Source organism: Sitophilus oryzae, unplaced genomic scaffold (assembly GCF_002938485.1).
Source record: "Sitophilus oryzae breed Bouriz unplaced genomic scaffold, Soryzae_2.0 scaffold_1716_pilon_pilon, whole genome shotgun sequence".
Taxonomy (NCBI): Eukaryota; Metazoa; Arthropoda; class Insecta; order Coleoptera; family Curculionidae; genus Sitophilus; species Sitophilus oryzae.
The window spans coordinates 464,807-486,533 of record NW_022146409.1 but is presented as its reverse complement, the minus strand read 5'-3'; the positions used below and the strand labels follow the sequence as shown (position 1 = coordinate 486,533).

General features: G+C 33.9%; 1 protein-coding gene across 3 annotated transcripts in view; it reads left to right on the top strand.

Moving 5' to 3' along the window:
- The window catches only part of LOC115881347 (glycerol-3-phosphate dehydrogenase [NAD(+)], cytoplasmic), a 46,538-nt gene that overhangs the window by 19,112 nt on the left and 5,699 nt on the right, over positions 1–21,727 (top strand). For all 3 annotated transcript variants that reach the window (XM_030898794.1, XM_030898792.1, XM_030898793.1), the window contains exons 4-6: positions 15,074–15,328; positions 16,511–16,848; positions 19,755–19,847. In XM_030898794.1, the coding sequence (XP_030754654.1) occupies positions 15,074–15,328; positions 16,511–16,848; positions 19,755–19,847 (686 nt within the window). The remainder of the gene's footprint in view (positions 1–15,073; positions 15,329–16,510; positions 16,849–19,754; positions 19,848–21,727) is intronic.

Sequence of the window (21,727 nt, the reverse complement as noted above, 5' to 3'; positions counted from 1 at the left end):
GCTGTTTTATGGAGGCTTTTATTTCCTGTTCTGTTATTGGGATATCTAATACATCGAGGCTGTTATACTGAGGTATTGTGTTTAGCGCTTCCATATTGGGGTTATTTTCTTGGTTAAGGATATGGCTGTAATGCTCTTTCCAGCGGTTTTTGATTTGCTCTTCCTCTTTTAGAAGTTCGCCATTTTGTGCCATGATTGGGCAGCTTGCCTTCTTGGTTGGGCCGTACACTTCTTTTACAGCCTCGAAGAATTTACGGTAATCGTGATGCGTGGCGTACTCTTGAATCTGATTAGCTTTCTGTGACCACCAGTTATCTTTTAGTTGACGTAGTTTTCTCCGAAGCGTGTTGTTGGCTACTTTAAAGTTGTCTACCAGCCTTGGGTTGTGTGGATTTGCAGTAACTGCTTGATGTGCTCTATACTTTTGTTCCAACAAAGCCTGTATATTAGGTTGATTTTCGTTAAACCATCTGGTTGTTTCTTTTTGTTGGACTTTCCCAGAACAGCTTCGCTGGTTTTATGAATCGCATCCCTTAATTGTGTCCAGCCTTGTTCAGCTTCCAATATTGAGATTGAAGTTATCGGTGGAAGTGATTCTTTGATGGCTTCCCGGAGGGCGTCGGCGGTATTGTTGTTCTCTAGACCCCGTACGTTCAATCTGGTCATGTTGTTTTGTTTTTTACAGTGTGGATGTTTGGGTTTTAACTGGATTTTCATTTTTGAAATTAAAAGTCGGTGGTCAGTGCCGCATTCGGCATCTATTCTGGCTTTTGTGAGTCTAACATCTTTTAGATGCGTCCTTCGAACGATTACGTGGTCCAATTGATGCCAGTGGCCTGATCTGGGATGTTTCCAGGTACCTTTAAACTTGTCCTTCAACATGAACCACGTATTGGTGATGCAAAGATTATACTCTGTGCATGTTGTTAATAAGCGTTCACCATTGCTATTTACGTTTCCCATACCATGTTTTCCCAATACGTCAGGCCATATTTCCTGTTGTTTACCGACACGGGCGTTAAAGTCACCTAGCAAGATAATTCGCTCGTTCTTCGGAATTCGTTGGAGAGCATTTTGTAGAGTTTGGTAAAATTTATCCTTATCCTCAGTTTTAGCGTCTAGGGTGGGAGCGTAGGCACTAATGATGTTGACGTAAGTTTTGTCTGATATGGGATACCTTAGGGTCATAAGGCGTTCGGAGACACCAATAGGTACTTCTGTTAATTTGGTTGCAATTTCGTTCTTGATTGCAATGATATTTAAATATGCATGCTACAAGAGAATTGATTATCAACACCATGTACATTACTTTTCAGAATTAATTATTGTGCTGAGTTTAAAGGTAAAGAAATAAACTTTACTAGAAAATGTTATTGTTTCCTTAAATTTATACAGGGGTACCAAAATTAGTAATATATTTTAAGGATTTATTTTACATAAAAACTTTGTTATTTCAAATGCAACACCCTGTATTTTTTTAAATAAATCTAAGCAGATTCAAATGCTCTTTCAAACTGTATTAGGGTTTCCTATACCTATCTATCTCAGATTTTGAATAAAAAGCGATTTTTAAATAAAATGACAATCAAGATGGCTGGTATCGACATGGCAATTTTCTAGTGACAGTTAGTAACTATTTTCAAAATCGACATTAGTGTACGGACATTATTATTTAAACAGTTTACTAAAATTTACCCACAATAGTTTAATAAGTAAGTATTCTTTATTTTACGAAGAAAAATAAAGCCATATCTGCTGGTAGAACGAATGGACATTCTAGGAATTTTATTTTGTGAGGAAAATTATTTCTTGGCCTCAAGAGCTAATGCTCAAAGATATCCAAATAGGAATCTTCCTGATAAGCGTTCCTTTGAAAAACTACTTGTCCTATTTCCTATTTCTCAGAGTTGGCAGTGTAGTTTATAAAAAAATTATTAGGCAGAAACCTGTCGTTGGAAGTGAAGAAATTGAATTTGCCGTAATCTCTTTTATAGCAATCCATATATCTACAAGTTATCGTAAAATAAAACAAAGAACTACTTCTTCGTTTTCCTTGATAGAATAATAAATACATATTAATAAATATATTATTTATTAAACTACTGTAGGTCAATTAAATAAAAGTAAACTAGTATAGATTTAAATAAAGTCTATAAACTAATGTCGATTTTGAAAATAGTTACTGTCACTAGAAAATTGCCGTGGCGATACCAGCCATCTTGATTGCCATTTTATTTAAAAATCGCTTTTTACTCAAAATCTGAGATAGATAGGTATAGGAAACCTAATATAGTTTGAAAGAGCATTTGAATCTGCTTCGATTCATATAAAAAATAGAGGGTGTTGTTTGAAATAACAAAGTTTTTATGTAAAATAAATCCTTAAAATAGATCACTCATTTTGGTACCCCTGTATAAATTTAAGGAAGCAATAACATTTTTCAGTAAAGTTTATTTCTTTGCCTTTAAACTCAGCACAAGAATTAATTCTGAAAAGTAATGTATAGGTATCGATAATCAATTCTTGTAGCATGCATATTTAAATATCTTTAAATATCTCAAAAACCAATGATTTTAAACATATTTAACCCTTATAATAAATGCCTTTTTTGGGCTTAAGAATCCAAAAATGAAATAAAATACCGGGTGTTCCGTAAGAAAAAATATAACTTTGGTATGGATCTTAGTTCTGAGACACCCTGTATATTTCAAAATAATTTTAAATTGCGCACATTGGCTCTCCACATACACCCATAAAATATTTTGTTTCTACATCTTTCCGTTTTCGTATAATCAACCGAGGCGGATGAGGTGCGCCACCCTGTATAAATAATCAAACATGGTATTCACGTAAATTCCAAAAATATTTGTCATTTTACGATTTCATATTAAATTCCAAAAATATTTCAACTAGATGTCTGAAAATTGATATATTTATGTAAGTTTTATAAAAAAACACCTTTTCATATAGTTTTTAAAAAATTATTACCCATTTTGAGCCATTTCTTTTCTTTTGTTTTTCTTTAATGTTAAAGCACAAACCTATTCCAAAGTCAAATTTCACCCAAACTAATAATTAAAAGATTCCATATGGTGTGGCCTTTATGTGTGACAGTATGTATAGAATCTTTAAGGTCTACGAGTCTGAGAGTTGAAATTTGCAATATGGCAATATGATAATATCGTCTTTATTTATATTTAGTGAGTACAGTGTAGTGTAATGACTTCAAAAGCTAATTAATTATTATTTATAAAAAATATATATCTAGGGCAATTATGAACGAATAAGTAAATAAATATTTAATAAAACATATTTTATTTCACACATGCTGGATTGCAAAATTAACTTGTAATGATTTGTTAACACACATACATTATACATTCAAAAAGTTGTATGATCAAGTAGGCTTTGACATTAAAAAAGCGTTGTTTGATTTTGTTTTGTTTTAAAAAGAAACCTAATACAATTTCTCTTAACCTTTGTTCAACTGTCATAATACAAAGCACTCTCGGTGATCAAATATTTAATCCCATTCTATGTTGGATTTACTTTTTTTCAATTATATGTCGTTTAATTTCCTGTGTTGTATTTTTTTATTAGAATGTCATTTCTGTTTACTAGGTCGTTGTACCTACATTACTTTAGTCTTTGCTAAATTCATTTTGAGACCCAATTTTGCTGGTTGTATTTAGTTCGTTAATTTGTGCTTCTAGTTTTTTAAGACTATTGGCAACTAAGACTGTTTCGTCCGCGAGAAACGAGGCCTTAATTTTTTTACTGCAATTTCACAAAATTAAAAATATTTCATAAACGGTAAGGTTTAAGTGTGATAAATCTTAATCAAATTTTTACCTTTATTTCAATCGCAGAATCTATAAATAGAATAATATACAGGGTGACCCATTTAAAAAAATACAACTATAACATTTTTTACTTATTTGTGACACTCTATATCTTGTAAAATTATTTTTAAATTGTAGCTCTAATAGTCCTTCAACGAACCCAAAACTTAGAATTTGTAAAAATCTAATCGTTTGGCTACAATACTCCGTGTCGTATGTGGTGAACAACCCTGTATAATAGTAGAAGTTCATATAAGTAAAAATATTTAAAAAAGAAAGTAGGTACATCCCAACAAATAAAAAATAACTTAAAAGACTCAGATTTGTAAGTATCTAAATAGGATACAAAAACACTTTAAATGAACTTGAACGTTAGAAAAGAACTTGAATTAAAGATTGTGAAAAAAGTATGTACTTCATTAAAGGAGTCATACATTAAAAATTTCCTAGAATCAAGCAGCTAAGTCTTGCCTGTCTACCACTTCAATAATTAATTCGTATCTTAATATTCCGTTAGCAAAATTTAAATTAAGTTTGTTGATTTTCATCTCTAGTTACACAAAAACTGTTAATTGTTGCAGGCTTCTATTCAATAGACGTTTTCGACTTATATCATCATCATCAACATCATCATCTTCAGCTTATTCAACCATTTGCAATTATGGTGTAGCATCCCTCACATATTTAGATACTCTCTTTGTAGTTGTGATTCCTGCTAATTTCATAATATCATGGTCCCGTCTTAGGTTTGGTCTTCTTCTAGGTCTCTTAATTCCTCGTGGGTACCATGCTGTAATCTTTGTGATTTATCTGTTGTGCGTCCTTCTTGCCAGGTGTCCTGCCCATTGCCACTTGAGAGATTTGATTTTGTAGATGACATCTATTACCCGGGGTTTTTGTCGTATCCACTCTATTCTTTTACAGTCTTTCTTGGTTATTCCTCTTTCTGCATATTTCGTTCTACTGAGTGTTGTGCGACCTACAGTTTCCTTATAATGTCCGCTTTATGTGTCCAAGTTTCGCATGCATAGGTCATGGCTGGTAGTACACATTGGTCGAATGTTTTCTTTATTAGATAGTGGCATTCTAGATTTGAATGTGATTGAGTTTCTTCCATAGGTACTCTATGCTAGCTGCTATTTATATAATTTAGGTTATTTAGTCTATCTCAATCTGAATAACCCATATTATACAGGGTGGCGCACCTCATTCGCCTCGGTTGACATCTTTCCGTTTTCGTATAAGAAAACGGAAAGATGTAGAAACAAAATATTTTATGGGTATATGTGGGGAGGCAATGTGCATAATTTAAAATTATTTTGAAATATACAGGGTGTCTCAGAACTAAGATCCATACCAAAGTTATATTTTTTCTTATGGAACACCCGGTATTTTATTTCATTGTTGGATTCTTGGGCCCAAAAAAGGCATTTATTATAAGGGTTAAATATGTTTAAAATCATTGGTTTTTGAGATATTTAAAGATATTTAAATACTACTATACTGCCATTACTCGCTGACGAGTATTTGACACGCATCAGAAGATGGTCACGCAAGGCGTTTTCTTTCATGAGCCTTTCTGTGACTGAAAAGCCCAATACGTGATGTTATTTGTCTACCGCACTCCGGACATTCAAAAATCTCATTGCTTTGTTGCCTCTTAACTTTTTGGTTCTCGCTGTTAACTGAGTTTACAATTCTTCTCCATTGAGTTCTATTGTGAGCTGCTACTTCCCACTCATTCTGCACATTAATCCCCTTTAAGTTTTCGTGGAAAATGTCCTTGTACCTTTTGAGTTGTCCACCTGGCCTCCTCTTACCGTCTACAAGCTCACCGTAAAGCAGTGATTTTGGTATGCGGTTTTCTTGCATTCTGCATACGTGACCAGCCCATCTTAATCGGGATTTTGTAACCATGACTTCAATACTCTCGCAGTTAGCTTTTTCAAGAACCGATACGTTTGAGACGTGATGGAACCATTTAATTCTTAAGAGTTGTCTAAGGTGTCTCTGTTGCAACTTGTTTAATGCGTTCATGTGTCGGCGGTACGGCACCCAGGTTTCGCTCCCATATAACATGGTGGGGATTATTATTGCTCGGTACACTGCAAGTTTCGTTTTTGTGCTCAGGTCATGGTTGTAAAAAACCCTGTCTTTTAATTTCCAGAATGCTCTTGAAGCGCTGCTAATCCTGTGCTGAATTTCAGAGTCGATATTGGCCTTTTCCGAAATCAAACTGCCGAGATAATTGAATTCCGCTACATATTCCAGTAGCTCTTCTCCGATTTTTATAGCATTGTTGTGATCTTCCGGAGGAGTGCACATGATTTTAGTTTTGTCGATGTTTAGCTTAAGGCCCAAAGCCTCGTATGCCCAGGTATATGTGTTCAACATTTCTTGTAATTGCTGTACAGTTTTTGCAACTAGAGCGCAATCGTCAGCGTATTGAAGTTCTGTGATGAATTTTGTACGTGTTTTTGCCCTGAGTCTTTTTATGTTGACAGACCGCCATCATATCTGTATCTAATGCCCAATCCTCTCTCCTGCAGTTTGCTGTCCACTATAATGGAGAGCGCTGCCATGAATATGTTGAATAGGAGGCGCTAAGACACATCCCTGCCTAACTCCTGTATTTGTCAGGAAGGGATCGCTTAGTGATCCGTGATGTGACACTCTTGACTGGTTGTTGTTATGGAGGCTTTACACACTGTAAGAAATTTGTTGGGTACTCCGAACTTTTTCATAATTGCCCAAAGTGCATCTCTGTTCACAGAGTCGAAGGCTTTTGTTAGGTCGATGAAGGCAACATAAAGTTTAGACTGCTGTTCTTTTACTTTTTCCTGTAGTTGGCGGATAGAAAATATGGAATCGACGGTGCCGCGGTTAGTGCGAAAACCCGTTTGCGATTCTGGAAGGATTTTTTCTATATGTGGGTGCAGGCGGTTTGACATAATTTTTGCAAGAATTTTTCCGCCGATAGCCAAGAGTGAAATTCCCCGGTAGTTTCCGCAGTCTGATGCACTTCCTTTGTTCTTAAATATATTCACTATATTTGCGTTGCAAAAGTCCTGAGGTACCTCTCCGCTTTCCCATATGACATCGAAGAGAGCCTTAAGATGACCAATAAGTTCTTTACTTGCACACTTATAGATTTCCGCCGGAATCGCGTCACAGCCAGCTGATTTGTTGTTTTAAGCTGTTTTATGGAGGCCTTTATTTCCTGTTCTGTTATTGGGATATGTAATACATCGAGGCTGTTATACTGAGGTATTGTGTTTAGCGCTTCCATATTGGGGATATTTTCTTGGTTAAGGATATGGCTGTAATGCTCTTTCCAGCGGTTTCTGATTTGCTCTTCCTCTTTAGAAGTTCGCCATTTTGTGCCATGATTGGGCAGCTTGCCTTCTTGGTTGGGCCGTACACTTCTTTTACAGCCTCGAAGAATTTACGGTAATCGTGATGCGTGGCGTACTCTTGAATCTGATTAGCTTTCTGTGATCACCAGTTATCTTTTAGTTGACGTAGTTTCTCCGAAGCGTGTTGTTGGCTACTTTAAAGTTGTCTACCAGCCTTGGGTTGTGTGGATTTGCAGTAACTGCTTGATGTGCTCTATACTTTTGTTCCAACAAAGCCTGTATATTAGGTTGATTTTCGTTAAACCAGTCTGGTTGTTTCTTTTTGTTGGACTTTCCCAGAACAGCTTCGCTGGTTTTATGAATCGCATCCCTTAATTGTGTCCAGCCTTGTTCAGCTTCCAATATTGAGATTGAAGTTATCGGTGGAAGTGATTCTTTGATGGCTTCCCGGAGGGCGTCGGCGGTATTGTTGTTCTCTAGACCCCGTACGTTCAATCTGGTCATGTTGTTTTGTTTTTTACAGTGTGGATGTTTGGGTTTTAACTGGATTTTCATTTTTGAAATTAAAAGTCGGTGGTCAGTGCCGCATTCGGCATCTATTCTGGCTTTTGTGAGTCTAACATCTTTTAGATGCGTCCTTCGAACGATTACGTGGTCCAATTGATGCCAGTGGCCTGATCTGGGATGTTTCCAGGTACCTTTAAACTTGTCCTTCAACATGAACCACGTATTGGTGATGCAAAGATTATACTCTGTGCATGTTGTTAATAAGCGTTCACCATTGCTATTTACGTTTCCCATACCATGTTTTCCCAATACGTCAGGCCATATTTCCTGTTGTTTACCGACACGGGCGTTAAAGTCCCTAGCAAGATAATTCGCTCGTTCTTCGGAATTCGTTGGAGAGCATTTTGTAGAGTTTGGTAAAATTTATCCTTATCCTCAGTTTTAGCGTCTAGGGTGGGAGCGTAGGCACTAATGATGTTGACGTAAGTTTTGTCTGATATGGGATACCTTAGGGTCATAAGGCGTTCGGAGACACCAATAGGTACTTCTGTTAATTTGGTTGCAATTTCGTTCTTGATTGCAATGATATTTAAATATGCATGCTACAAGAGAATTGATTATCAACACCATGTACATTACTTTTCAGAATTAATTATTGTGCTGAGTTTAAAGGTAAAGAAATAAACTTTACTAGAAAATGTTATTGTTTCCTTAAATTTATACAGGGGTACCAAAAATTAGTAATATATTTTAAGGATTTATTTTACATAAAAACTTTGTTATTTCAAATGCAACACCCTGTATTTTTTTAAATAAATCTAAGCAGATTCAAATGCTCTTTCAAACTGTATTAGGGTTTCCTATACCTATCTATCTCAGATTTTGAATAAAAAGCGATTTTTAAATAAAATGACAATCAAGATGGCTGGTACGACATGGCAATTTTCTAGTGACAGTTAGTAACTATTTTTTCAAAATCGACATTAGTGTACGGACATTATTATTTAAACAGTTTACTAAAATTTACCCACAATAGTTTAATAAGTAAGTATTCTTTATTTTACGAAGAAAAATAAAGCCATATCTGCTGGTAGAACGAATGGACATTCTAGGAATTTTATTTTGTGAGGAAAATTATTTCTTGGCCTCAAGAGCTAATGCTCAAAGATATCCAAATAGGAATCTTCCTGATAAGCGTTCCTTTGAAAAACTGCTTGTCCTATTTCCTATTTCACAGAATTGGTAGTGTAGTTTATAAAAAACCTATTAGGCAGAAACCTGTCGTTGGAAGTGAAGAAATTGAATTTGCCGTAATTGGCTCTTTTATAAAAAATTCATATATCTACAAGTTATCGTAAAATAAAACAAAGAACTACTTCTTCGTTTTTCTTGATAGAATAATAAATACATATTAATAAATATTATTTATTAAACTACTGTAGGTCAATTAAATAAAAGTAAACTAGTATAGATTTAAATAAAGTCTATAAACTAATGTCGATTTTGAAAATAGTTACTGTCACTAGAAAATTGCCGTGGCGATACCAGCCATCTTGATTGCCATTTTATTTAAAAATCGCTTTTTACTCAAAATCTGAGATAGATAGGTATAGGAAACCCTAATATAGTTTGAAAGAGCATTTGAATCTGCTTCGATTCATATAAAAAAATAGAGGGTGTTGCATTTGAAATAACAAAGTTTTTATGTAAAATAAATCCTTAAAATAGATCACTCATTTTTGGTACCCCTGTATAAATTTAAGGAAGCAATAACATTTTTCAGTAAAGTTTATTTCTTTGCCTTTAAACTCAGCACAAGAATTAATTCTGAAAAGTAATGTATAGGGTATCGATAATCAATTCTCTTGTAGCATGCATATTTAAATATCTTTAAATATCTCAAAAACCAATGATTTTAAACATATTTAACCCTTATAATAAATGCCTTTTTTTGGGCTTAAGAATCCAAAAATGAAATAAAATACCGGGTGTTCCGTAAGAAAAAATATAACTTTGGTATGGATCTTAGTTCTGAGACACCCTGTATATTTCAAAATAATTTTAAATTGCGCACATTGGCTCTCCACATACACCCATAAAATATTTTGTTTCTACATCTTTCCGTTTTCGTATAATCAACCGAGGCGGATGAGGTGCGCCACCCTGTATAAATAATCAAACATGGTATTCACGTAAATTCCAAAAATATTTGTCATTTTACGATTTCATATTAAATTCCAAAAAATATTTCAACTAGATGTCTGAAAATTGATATATTTATGTAAGTTTTATAAAAAAACACCTTTTCATATAGTTTTTAAAAATTATTACCCATTTTTGAGCCATTTCTTTCTTTTGTTTTCTTTAATGTTAAAGCACAAACCTATTCCAAAGTCAAATTTCACCCAAACTAATAATTAAAAGATTCCATATGGTGTGGCCTTTATGTGTGACAGTATGTATAGAATCTTTAAGGTCTACGAGTCTGAGAGTTGAAATTTGCAATATGGCAATATGATAATATCGTCTTTATTTATATTTAGTGAGTACAGTGTAGTGTAATGACTTCAAAAGCTAATTAATTATTATTTATAAAAAATATATATCTAGGGCAATTATGAACGAATAAGTAAATAAATATTTAATAAAACATATTTTATTTCACACATGCTGGATTGCAAAATTAACTTGTAATGATTTGTTAACACACATACATTATACATTCAAAAAGTTGTATGATCAAGTAGGCTTTGACATTAAAAAAGCGTTGTTTGATTTTGTTTTGTTTTAAAAGAAACCTAATACAATTTCTCTTAACCTTTGTTCAACTGTCATAATACAAAGCACTCTCGGTGATCAAATATTTAATCCCATTCTATGTTGGATTTACTTTTTTTTCAATTATATGTCGTTTAATTTCCTGTGTTGTATTTTTTATTAGAATGTCATTTCTGTTTACTAGGTCGTTGTACCTACATTACTTTAGTCTTTGCTAAATTCATTTTGAGACCCAATTTTGCTGGTTGTATTTAGTTCGTTAATTTGTGCTTCTAGTTTTTTAAGACTATTGGCAACTAAGACTGTTTCATCCGCGAATCTATCTGGACACTTAAACGGACATTATAAGGAAACTACACGTCGCACACCGCTCAATGGGACGAAATATGCTGGGAATAACCGAGGAAGACCGTAAAGGAACAGAGTGAATACGACAAAAAACCCATGTCATCAACAGAATCAAATCGCTCAAATGGCAATCGGCAGGGCACCTGACAAGCGAAGGACCCAGGACAACACATGGACCACAAAAATTACAGCATGGTACCCACGATGCCTAGAAGAAGATCAAACCTGAGATAGGACCATGATATTAAGAAATTAGCAGGGATAACTTGGGCCCGCATAGCCAACAATAGACAGGTGTGTGACACTTGGGCATTTATACACAAGGACACTCCAGATAGCATAAAGGTCTTTGGAGCGATGTATAATTGGAATAATAATGAGACACCAAAGATAACAAAAATGCTAAGAGATAAAGTGAAACACTAATTTAATAATTAATTAAAAAAAGCTAATTTAATATGAGACATATGAGAAAACAAGTAGGCACAAACTGCCACCAAATAGCACAACAGCGAAACACGTATGCACAAATGAAAGAAGAATCTGCAAGGAAAGCATGCATGTAATTAACTGCAGCATAAAACGGCGTATTATGATTGCATATTAAATTATATTTTATACTGGGTGCGTCTCAAAAGTGGCCCCTATAACTTTTTTATTTTTTCAGATAAAAACCCGAGATTTGGTATGTTAGTATATGACATAAATTGATTGACATATTGTTGACATGGATTGATTGACATATTGAATTTTATTTTGGCCACTTCCTATTTCACCGGAAATGACTACGACTTTTGATTTTTAAATAGCACCCTCGGTATTTTTTTACTTTATTCGATAGAAAATGACAGTCTGAATAGATTGACATATCATATGTCAACTTTTGACATTTTTGCCTAAAACAAAGTTGTATTTTTAATTTCAATCTAGAGTGCCATGGCTGTGTTAAAAATACTAATTTTTAATCAAGGAGCTTTGGAAATATATGATGGATCGTCTAATGTTTTTAGTGTCTTGTCCTGGCCGGTTAAAAGATGCCCAAATCGATTTTTTTATCATATATCAATTTTTTCAAATGGAACGAGGGTGGCTCATTAGCATATTTGGAAAAAGCATGTTTTTACGAATAATTTGATACCACACACTTGGTATTTCGAGTCAAATTGTCGTTATGAACCGAGGGTACCATTTAAAAATGAAAAGTTGTACTCATTTCCGGTAAAACCGGAAGCGACCGAAAACAATTGAATATGTCAGTCAATCCTAATTTATGTCATATACTTACAAACCAAATATTGTTATTTTATCTGAAAAAATATAAAAGTTATAGGAGTGAGTTACTGTTGACGCACCCGGTATACATATAAGATCTACCTATTATCTTTTGATCCCGTGCACTTGATATCTCGGCTACAAACAAACTATTATACTCTCTGTATAGCATATTAGATTGAAAAAACAAAGATATAAATAGATTTGTTTTACAATGAACAATAACATAACGAAGCTAATATATTGATCAATGTCAGACAATCTAATAAAGAGGAAGTAAGAAAGTTGTAGGAAATTGGTTTCTATTTTTATTGTACTTGAATTAATCCATTAAAATTTATAATGAATAATATAAATTTTATTATTACTAATCAAAATACAAAAGTTATTAACCTGTCAACAATAATGAATAAAGGAAATATTTTGAAATTTTGAATATTTTAGTTATTCAGAACAGAAAATTAGTATGGACAAAAATAAATTATGCTATTCTATGTAATGAATATAATTTCATATGAATATTCCACATAGATATTAAATCCATTATAAATTCATACATCAAGTACGATATGATCCAAAAAACGGCGTCAGGGCTGGCTTGGAAATTATGATAGCCGTCATTTTCGATCGTCGCGTCGTTTAAAAATCAGCCTGACGCGGTACTCATAACCATACTACGGTACATTACTATAAAAGTGAATTAGTATGAGTATATAATTTTGTTATATTATAAAAAATTGGATAATTAACGTTTTACCTAGACTATTACGTACCATAAACATTATCATTCTTAATAAATTCAGACTTAATATAAAATGAATAATGAACAGTACATTAGTTTTACATTTATTTAAATTGTAAGGTAACATTTGATTTATTATTATTATTAGGCTAATCTGGCTAATTGCTTTGTTTATAATAAATTTCCACGTTTAACGCCTTAAAAAATATTTCTATTTTCATTATCCCTAGAAAAAAAAAACAATTATTATATTACGAATAAAATTACTTTCGTTCGGTAAATTTAAGTTTGTTTTTTTCTAAAAAAGTGTTTAAAAGTTATAGAACTTTCTAGTATATTTTTTTATAATGACTGAGTCTTTTTCATTGGCGTGAACCTATACCTAATATATTGATATAATAAATATTCGATTTTGGCAATACGCCTATAACATCAAGTATCTGTTTTATCAGGTTATCGTTTTATTAATTGAGAAAATAATTAAGAGATTAATTTATTCATTAATTGATTTAAAAATTTTATATATCAACTAGCCCATGCTATACTATATACAAATATATTATCTGCAAAATCATTTAAATATTCTTCAGATACAAATAAGCAATGTTCATTTTTTAATTATGTTTCTAAAATAAAAATAATATGCGTTTCTTTTAAAAAGAGATGGATTAACTTAATTTTTAACACTTTTGAGCACCCATGTACAATTTACAATTACGATATTATTTATAATAAGATTAGTACAAACCAACTGTAGTAAACACCGAGTGTTGTTCTGACTCCAGGATATCCATTTTGATTTCAGGATGAATTTTTATTTTTTTATAAAATTCTGCAAAAACATTTTTTTATTTATTAATTTCCCTGGAACTATACAAAACAAATTAAAATGATAATCCTCAATCAAAATATGAATTATTATAGATCAGGACAAAATGCTATATATATATATATATATATATATATATATATATATATATATATATATATATATATATATATATATATATATATATTTGAAACACAACCAAGAGTTTGGTACCAAATTATTCGCAAAAAATGCTGTTTTCAAATATGCTAATGGGCCACCCTTGTTCTATTTGAAAAAAAAATGAGATATGATTTGTACATTTTTTAAATGGCCAAGACAAGATACTAAAAGCATTAGATGATCAAATCTATTTTTTGCAAGGCTCCTGGATTAAAAATTAGTGTTTTTAACACAATCATGGCACTCTAGATTGAAATTTAAAATACAATGTTGTTTTAAGCGAAAATGTCAAAAGTTGACATATGATATGTCATTCTATTCAGAGTGTCATTTTCTATCGAATAAAGTAAAAATATACCGAGGGTGCCAATTAAAAATCAAAAGTTATAGTCATTTCCCGAGAAACAGGAAGTGGCTGAAAGGAATTAAGTACGTCAATCAATTCTGATTTATGTCATATACTAACATACCATATCTGGTTTTTTTATCTGAAAAAATAAAAAAGTTATAGGGGGTGAGCCACTTTTGGGACGCACCCGGTATAATAAATGAATACCATCAGTACTGCAAGTTTTTACCAACAAAACTAATATTAATGCGCATTCTGACGACTCGTGTACTTGGCAATTAATTGTGATTGGCATACAGGGTCCGGCGTTAGTGCGTAGTAGCCTCCTATAATAAATAACTTAGATATTTTGTATAGATGCCCGACGCACCCGCCGGACCCTGTGTACCAATCACAATTATTTGCCAAGTACACGAGTCGCCTGAGCGCGCCATTACAAGAATACAATATGATGATGAAGACCGCTGTCATTTTATATGTAAATTTATTTGGGAAATGTCATCGATCATCATTTCTCAGCCAACTGAACGCCATTTTTTTCGATCATACATCATACGGTATGCCTTCTTCAAAGTTGTCAGTGTTACCATGCAACTACACATAGCGATAACGTATAGTAGACATAAAAAATTTGCTGCATTGACTTCATTTGTATTTTCTCTTCCTACTTTTTTTGTACTGCAAAAATAACATCTACAATAGCGCTTGTCTTGATCTTGTGACAATAGTTTCACCTCAAGTGTAAATCTGTTGGTTATATTATATAAAAGTACCCTATTTACAAATACTAACAAGAAAGATCTTAACTTGTTCAACGCATCAGTAAGGTTTTTTTTATTACCGCGGCTGAATATATTTAACATAACTAATTATCGATATTCGTTTCAGGGTTTCGACACAGCAGAAGGAGGCGGTATCGACCTCATCTCCCACATCATCACCAGGCACCTGAAAATCCCCTGCTCGGTGCTCATGGGCGCCAACCTGGCCAACGAAGTCGCAGACGAAATGTTCTGCGAGACCACGATTGGCTGCAAGGATGCCAGTGCAGGTCCCCTGCTCAGGGAAATCATTCAGACCAGTTACTTCAGAGTAGTCGTCGTAGATGACGAGGACACTGTTGAAATATGTGGCGCTCTTAAGGTATGTCACATTTTATAGAGATCGAGATAGAGATTTAAGTTTAAGGAAAATGGGTTCCCAGATGTTCCGATTTAGACGGGATTGTCTTGACTTTTCAAACAAAAGTCTTTAGTTGTCTCAGATTTAATTCGTGGTCAAAAAATTTAAATATAATTATCCAAGATAAAATACTCGTAACAAGTGAGAACATTTTTCATTATTGAGTTATATAGCGAAATGTGTTTTGCTAGATTCCTTCAGCATATCCAATTATCAAAAAAATATTTTGACATACGTCATGTGAAATCTGCCATAGTGACATATACAGGGTCGCTGATATGTAATTCATACATACTGCCATTACTCGCTGTCGAGTATTTGACACGCATCAGAAGATGGTCACGCAAGGCGTTTTCTTTCATGAACTTTTCTGTAACTGAAAAGTCCGATACGTGATGTTATGTGTCTACCGCACTCCGGACATTCAAAAATCTCATTGCTTTGTTGCTTCTTTACTTTGGTCGTCGCTGTTAACTGAGTTTACAATTCTTCTTCAATGAGTTGTATTGTGAGCTGCTTCTTCCCACACATTCTGCATGTTAATCCCCTTTAAGTTTTCGTGAAAAATGTCCTTCTACTTTTTGAGTTGTCCACCCGGCCTCCTCTTAACGTCTACAAGCCCACCGTAAGCAGAGATTTTGGTATGCGATTATCTTGCATTCTGCATATGTGACCAGCCCATCTTAAGCGGGATTTTGTAACCGTGACTCCAATACTCTCGCAATTAGCTTTTTCAAGGACCGATACGTTTGAGACATGATGGAACCATTTGATTCTTAAAAGTTGTCTAAGGTGTCTCTGTTGCAACTTGTTTAATGCGTTCATGTGTCGGCGGTACGGCACTCAGGTTTCGCTCCCATACAATATAGTGGGGATTATTATTGCTCAGTGCGAAATTTAAATTCCAGTTAGTCAGCACGGCGCCGAATATGTCCATGGTTGGCCACAATGAATTTAAAAATCGCGCCCTCGATTATGAAACTAAAAGTTTAATTGATATAAAATAATATAGTTGAATTTTAACATTTAGAAAATAAAATAAATTTGTGAAGTTAAGGATTTTCGTAGGTGTTTTATTTAAAATAGATTCACATTGAGTATATTATGATTCTCTTCTTATCTTCCTATTACCTTTTTTTCCAGAACATTGTCGCTTGCGGCGCTGGTTTCGTAGACGGTCTCGGCCTCGGTGACAACACCAAGGCCGCCGTCATCAGGTTGGGCCTGATGGAAATGGTCAAGTTCGTGGACGTGTTCTACCCCGGAGGCAAGCTGTCCACCTTCTTCGAGAGTTGCGGTGTTGCCGATCTCATCACCACATGTTACGGTGGCCGTAACCGTAAGGTGAGCGAGGCCTTCGTCAAGACGGGCAAGTCCATCAAAGAGCTGGAGAACGAGTTGCTCAACGGGCAGAAATTGCAGGGCCCTTTCACTGCCGAGGAGGTTAACTTTATGTTGAGGAATAAGGGCATGGAAGAGAAGTAAGTGTACAAAGATCTTAAGCGCAGATTGTTAAGCTAGGGCTACATGTACGGCTATCGTGATGGACAACTTCGGGTTACGTATAATTATCGCTTGACTAACTAATTATACAGACCGGACCACCGTGCACCGCACCGTAGTAGTAACATAGGCAGAACCGGACGAATTAGCGTATACCCGTCCGCCGGATAAAAAGCAGGCGAAAGAATGCGATAAAATAAAAATAGGTAGATATGTGATAAGAATTTTTCAGAATTTGTATTTATTCGTGTTTTAATAGCCAAAACGAATACATAGATTCTCGCGACAGTTCTCGTGTAAACTTTATTTTTTAAGTAAAATAATGGATCTTCACGAAGTTCGTGAGAAAATTCAAATTGTAAAATGGTATTTCGAAAATAGGTCTTATCGGGATATACAAACAATTTTTCCACAAGCTTTTGTAAACAGGTCAATTCCATCTTTACCTATTATATCAAGAGTTATTAATAATTTTGAAACACAGGGGTGCGTGTCCCCATAAAAACACAAAAAGCCTGATGTAATAATTAATGAAGAACAGGAGTTAAAGCAAGTGTTCATTTATGCTCCCGCGGATCAAAATCCCGCGTTTTCAAGTAATCAAATTGCTGAGGTGGTTGCCCTGCCCACAATGCCCGTATTGATCAAGAATATTTGAACAATACTTTTCCCAACCGTTTAATTAGTGGATATAGAACTATTTTGTGGCCCGCTAGATCACCAGATCTTTCTCCCAATGATTTCTTTTTGTGAGGTTATGTAAAATCCAGAGTGTATGGTCATAATAGGTCTAATAATCTGGATGAGCTTCAAGTAAAAATACGAGAGGCTTTCCAAACTATTAACCCTAATATGTTAGCCAATGTCAGACGGGAATTTTACGACCGCCTAGGCTTCTGTCTAGCACAAGAAGATGGTATTTTTGAACACTTGTTATATTTTTTTTTATTTAGAGTAATATTTTAGTTTTTTTTGGGTTTAGAGAATTTATTTATTTTTAGTTTTGGCTTGTAAACACACTCAAATAATAAATATTTATGTATTTTTATTTTAAATGTTACCTTAAGTGAAGGTAAACACTTAAAATGAAAATAATAAATACTCGGCATTCCTCGCGTCGTATTCCTAGTTTGTCACGACCGACCCGTCCAAGCACAACTGCAACTGCGCACTGCCTGACCAGCCGACTAGCCGGCAGTGAATCTCGAGTACGAACGCAAATTGGGGAAACGTAAATTCATTCGGCAACTTGCTATGTTACTAGTAGCCTGGTCTTCTCTGTATTAATTAACTAATAATTTATGTAGAGTTGGTGGTATACCCTTCCCATATGTTTTCTTCAAATCGGAATATCGGTTCTTAAAATATCTTAAAAAATGTGTTTTTTTTAAGTTTGTTGCCCTCTAACGGACAAACGAAGCACTTTTGTATAGAGGTAAATTGTGTCCATTGAACTTATTTTGGTCCCAAAAATATGTAGTAAATCTGTCTACGGAATATTGGGACACCCTCTAAAACTATACAGGATGTTTCAAAAAACATGTGCCATCTCTCGTGGGGAGATTCCTCACGTAAAAATAAAATTTATTTTTTATATCAACTTAGATCCGATTCTGCTTTGTTTCGTAGCTACAGGGCGTTGAAGTCTTAATATTCTTTCGATTTATTATAACTCTCTCCAATTACTTTTAGTGATTATAATTAAATTTTGAGGGTAAAAGTTACTATAAGTGCTACATATATTTTAATGTTAAAAAAGTTTCTATAAATTCATCAGGGACGTGCATATGGGTTATCGCTGGAAATTTTTCAAAAAAAAACGTGCGCCACTGACTTTCTTTCGATATCAAAAATCTCTTGATATTTTGTCGAATTCGGCCTCCTTGATGAGACAAACACAATTTTATTAATCACAATTAAGATCTAAATCTGTTGTCTAGTTTTTAAGTTTTTTTAATTTGACAAGTCGACTCGAAATGTGTGGTGCCAAATTATTCGTAAAAAAATGCTTTTTCTAAATATGCATGAAGCATGAACCACCTTCGTTCCGTTATTAAGTGAACTCTATCGTCTATACCGAATGAAATTTGTTTTTATGGAAAGGAACCGCTACCTGTACTGAATGAAGTTTAACATCTAGCGAATAGATGGCGCCAGCAATATTAAAATTTGGAATTTTATAAAAAGAAAAATAAAACGCTACAATTTAAAATACGATTTTTTAAGCGTAAGTGTCAAAAGTTCACATATGATATGCCATTCTATTCAAAGTGTCATTTTCTATCGAATAAAGTAAAAAAAAATACCAAGGGTGCCATTTAAAAATCAAAAGTTGTAGTCATTTCCGGTGAAACAGGAAGTGATCGAAACGAATTGAATACGTCAATCAATCATAATTTATGTTGTATGCCAACATACCAAATCTCGTTTTTTATTAGACAAAATAAAAAAGTTATAGGGGCGAACCACTCTTGAGAATCATCCGGTATATTATTGATCTTGGCCCTAGAAAATAATATCTTCTCTATAAATAAATAAAATCAGAGAACAAATTCAATTGCACTCTACTATAAAATGCTTCAATGGACCACAAAATTACGTTCGCAACAAAATCGCAAATCGCAACTCCTAAAAATGCAAACTCGTAGATAGGTTATCACGGTCCTAATTTACAAAATCACAATCGCAGCAAAATCGCAAATCGCAGCAAAATCGCAACTCGCATCTATAGTAATATTGGTTGCTTAAATTGAAACTCGCCAATAGAAGAAATCGTAGCCGCAGTTTCTTATGAGAGTCAATCGCAGGTTGCGATTTTAAAATCGTTGCGATTGAATCTCAGTTTGCGGTTTGTTGCTCATCTCTAATATTGTTTTTATTTCAGATTCCCCCTTTTCACCGCAATCCACAAAATTTGTACGGGTGTTAAGACACCGCTAGACTTCATCGACTGCATCAGGAACCACCCAGAGCACATGTAAGATTTTTTGAAATGTTCTGCCATCTATTTTCCTTTCTGTTGATTGATTACATGTACCATTTCTCTTTTCAACCGAATTTTCCCATTCTCCAACACTAACTTTAAGTTTAAGAACGGTCTTTGTTGTGTCACAACGAAACACGACTATCTTCCACTAAGAAGTAAACTTACAAAGACACTGTGAATACATATCATTTAAAGTTTGATTGCCACAGCAATTACTTTGCAATATACAACAATCGTTTTACTAAAAAGGGCCTTTTATTTGAATTAAAGGCATGAAATTCATTTTTATATTGTTAACTCCTGAATTGTTATTCTAGCTGTTCAAGGATTTGCATGATAATTTAGATATCATATATTTTTATCATGGATCTTAAAACGAATGCTCATTATATTTGGGGAATTAAAAATATTGAACTAAAACGCAAATGCATGCATTAAAGACTTTTCTGTTACTTTTCTACCTTCCTGCATTACATAGAGGCACGATTTTCTCTATCGCTACTTTTATTTTGCACTAAACCTTGAAAAATCACAAAGATAATTTTGTTATTTTACAGAATTTGTAATCAAAAAGGGCCCATGTGGAGTAAATTACATCAATAAGGTCGTATTATTAACTATTTCGATTTAAATACGTATATCTGCTATTTTTCTACCAAGCGTTATAGGAAATGTAGAGGAGAATATGTAGGACAAGAAATTACACTTCTTTTGTAATAAAATTGGATATTATTAATAATTTATAATTTCTCTATTATAGTGATATAAAACTATTAAAAACAGTTTCATAATGTAACTTTCTATAGTGCAGGTTATGTTCAAATTTCGATAATTTATCACTTATTTGAATACCTTGTCTTAAAGATTAAATAGTATATCTACAGACTTGGCGAGACCGCGAGGTGGTTTCAATATGGCTGACTAGAATTCCGATAAATCAATGGCGTTTAATTTTCAATAATTTTCTAGTTTCACATCAACTTCTTTTTCTTGAGGTGCCTCTTCTCTCTTCTCACCGAAGATTGAATTGAATTCTTCTCGTCTTTCTGCTGTTCTGACGAGTGTTTGGACATTCATTCATTTCATTCCGAACTATTTCTAATAAAAATAAACACATTTATGGAATTATTTAATAACAAAAATATACGCTACTTGGACAACTACATTGTTAAAATTTACACATCTTAATTATTCGTAATAAGTAATAAGTGCGAGAATAATAATATATGTCAATCGGTTTCAAAACATTCTTCGACGTCTTCCGATGCCCTGTCGCCAGAGGTCGTCTTTGAGCTCTCGTTTTTTCAGCTCCTTGTCTATTCCATCTCTCCAGCTCTTGTGTGGTCTACCCCTTTTTCATCGTCCCGCTTGAGCCCAGAGGCTTCTTAAGTCTTTTTATTGAATAATTTGATCAGGGCGGGAGCCTTGGTCCCATGGGCCCCCCTCTATATCCGCCATTGGATCAGGTTACATAATATCCATAATAGAGAATAAAATAGATTATTTTACATAGATTTTTATAGAAATCCTGTAAAACTACCTCAAATAAAACAAGGCCTAGGAGAAAAGTAACAGAAAATTTTCCATATCCTTGGCTTAGAATCACAGAGTTGTATTCAGAGTTGTTGAACATTGGTAGTTACAACAGAAACTACCAATGTTCATACAACTGTGTAATTCTAAGCCAACGATATGTAGGGTGTTTGTTAATATCAGTATGAACTTCCTAATGAAATTACCAAAGAAATGTAATATTTGCATAAGTTAAACACTAGTATTTTAAATGTTTAGTGCCATTGTTCAATTTGTAAGTACGTAAATCCATATACCTATGTTATCTAGTCATTTAGTTCACTACACTGCTGTAGCTA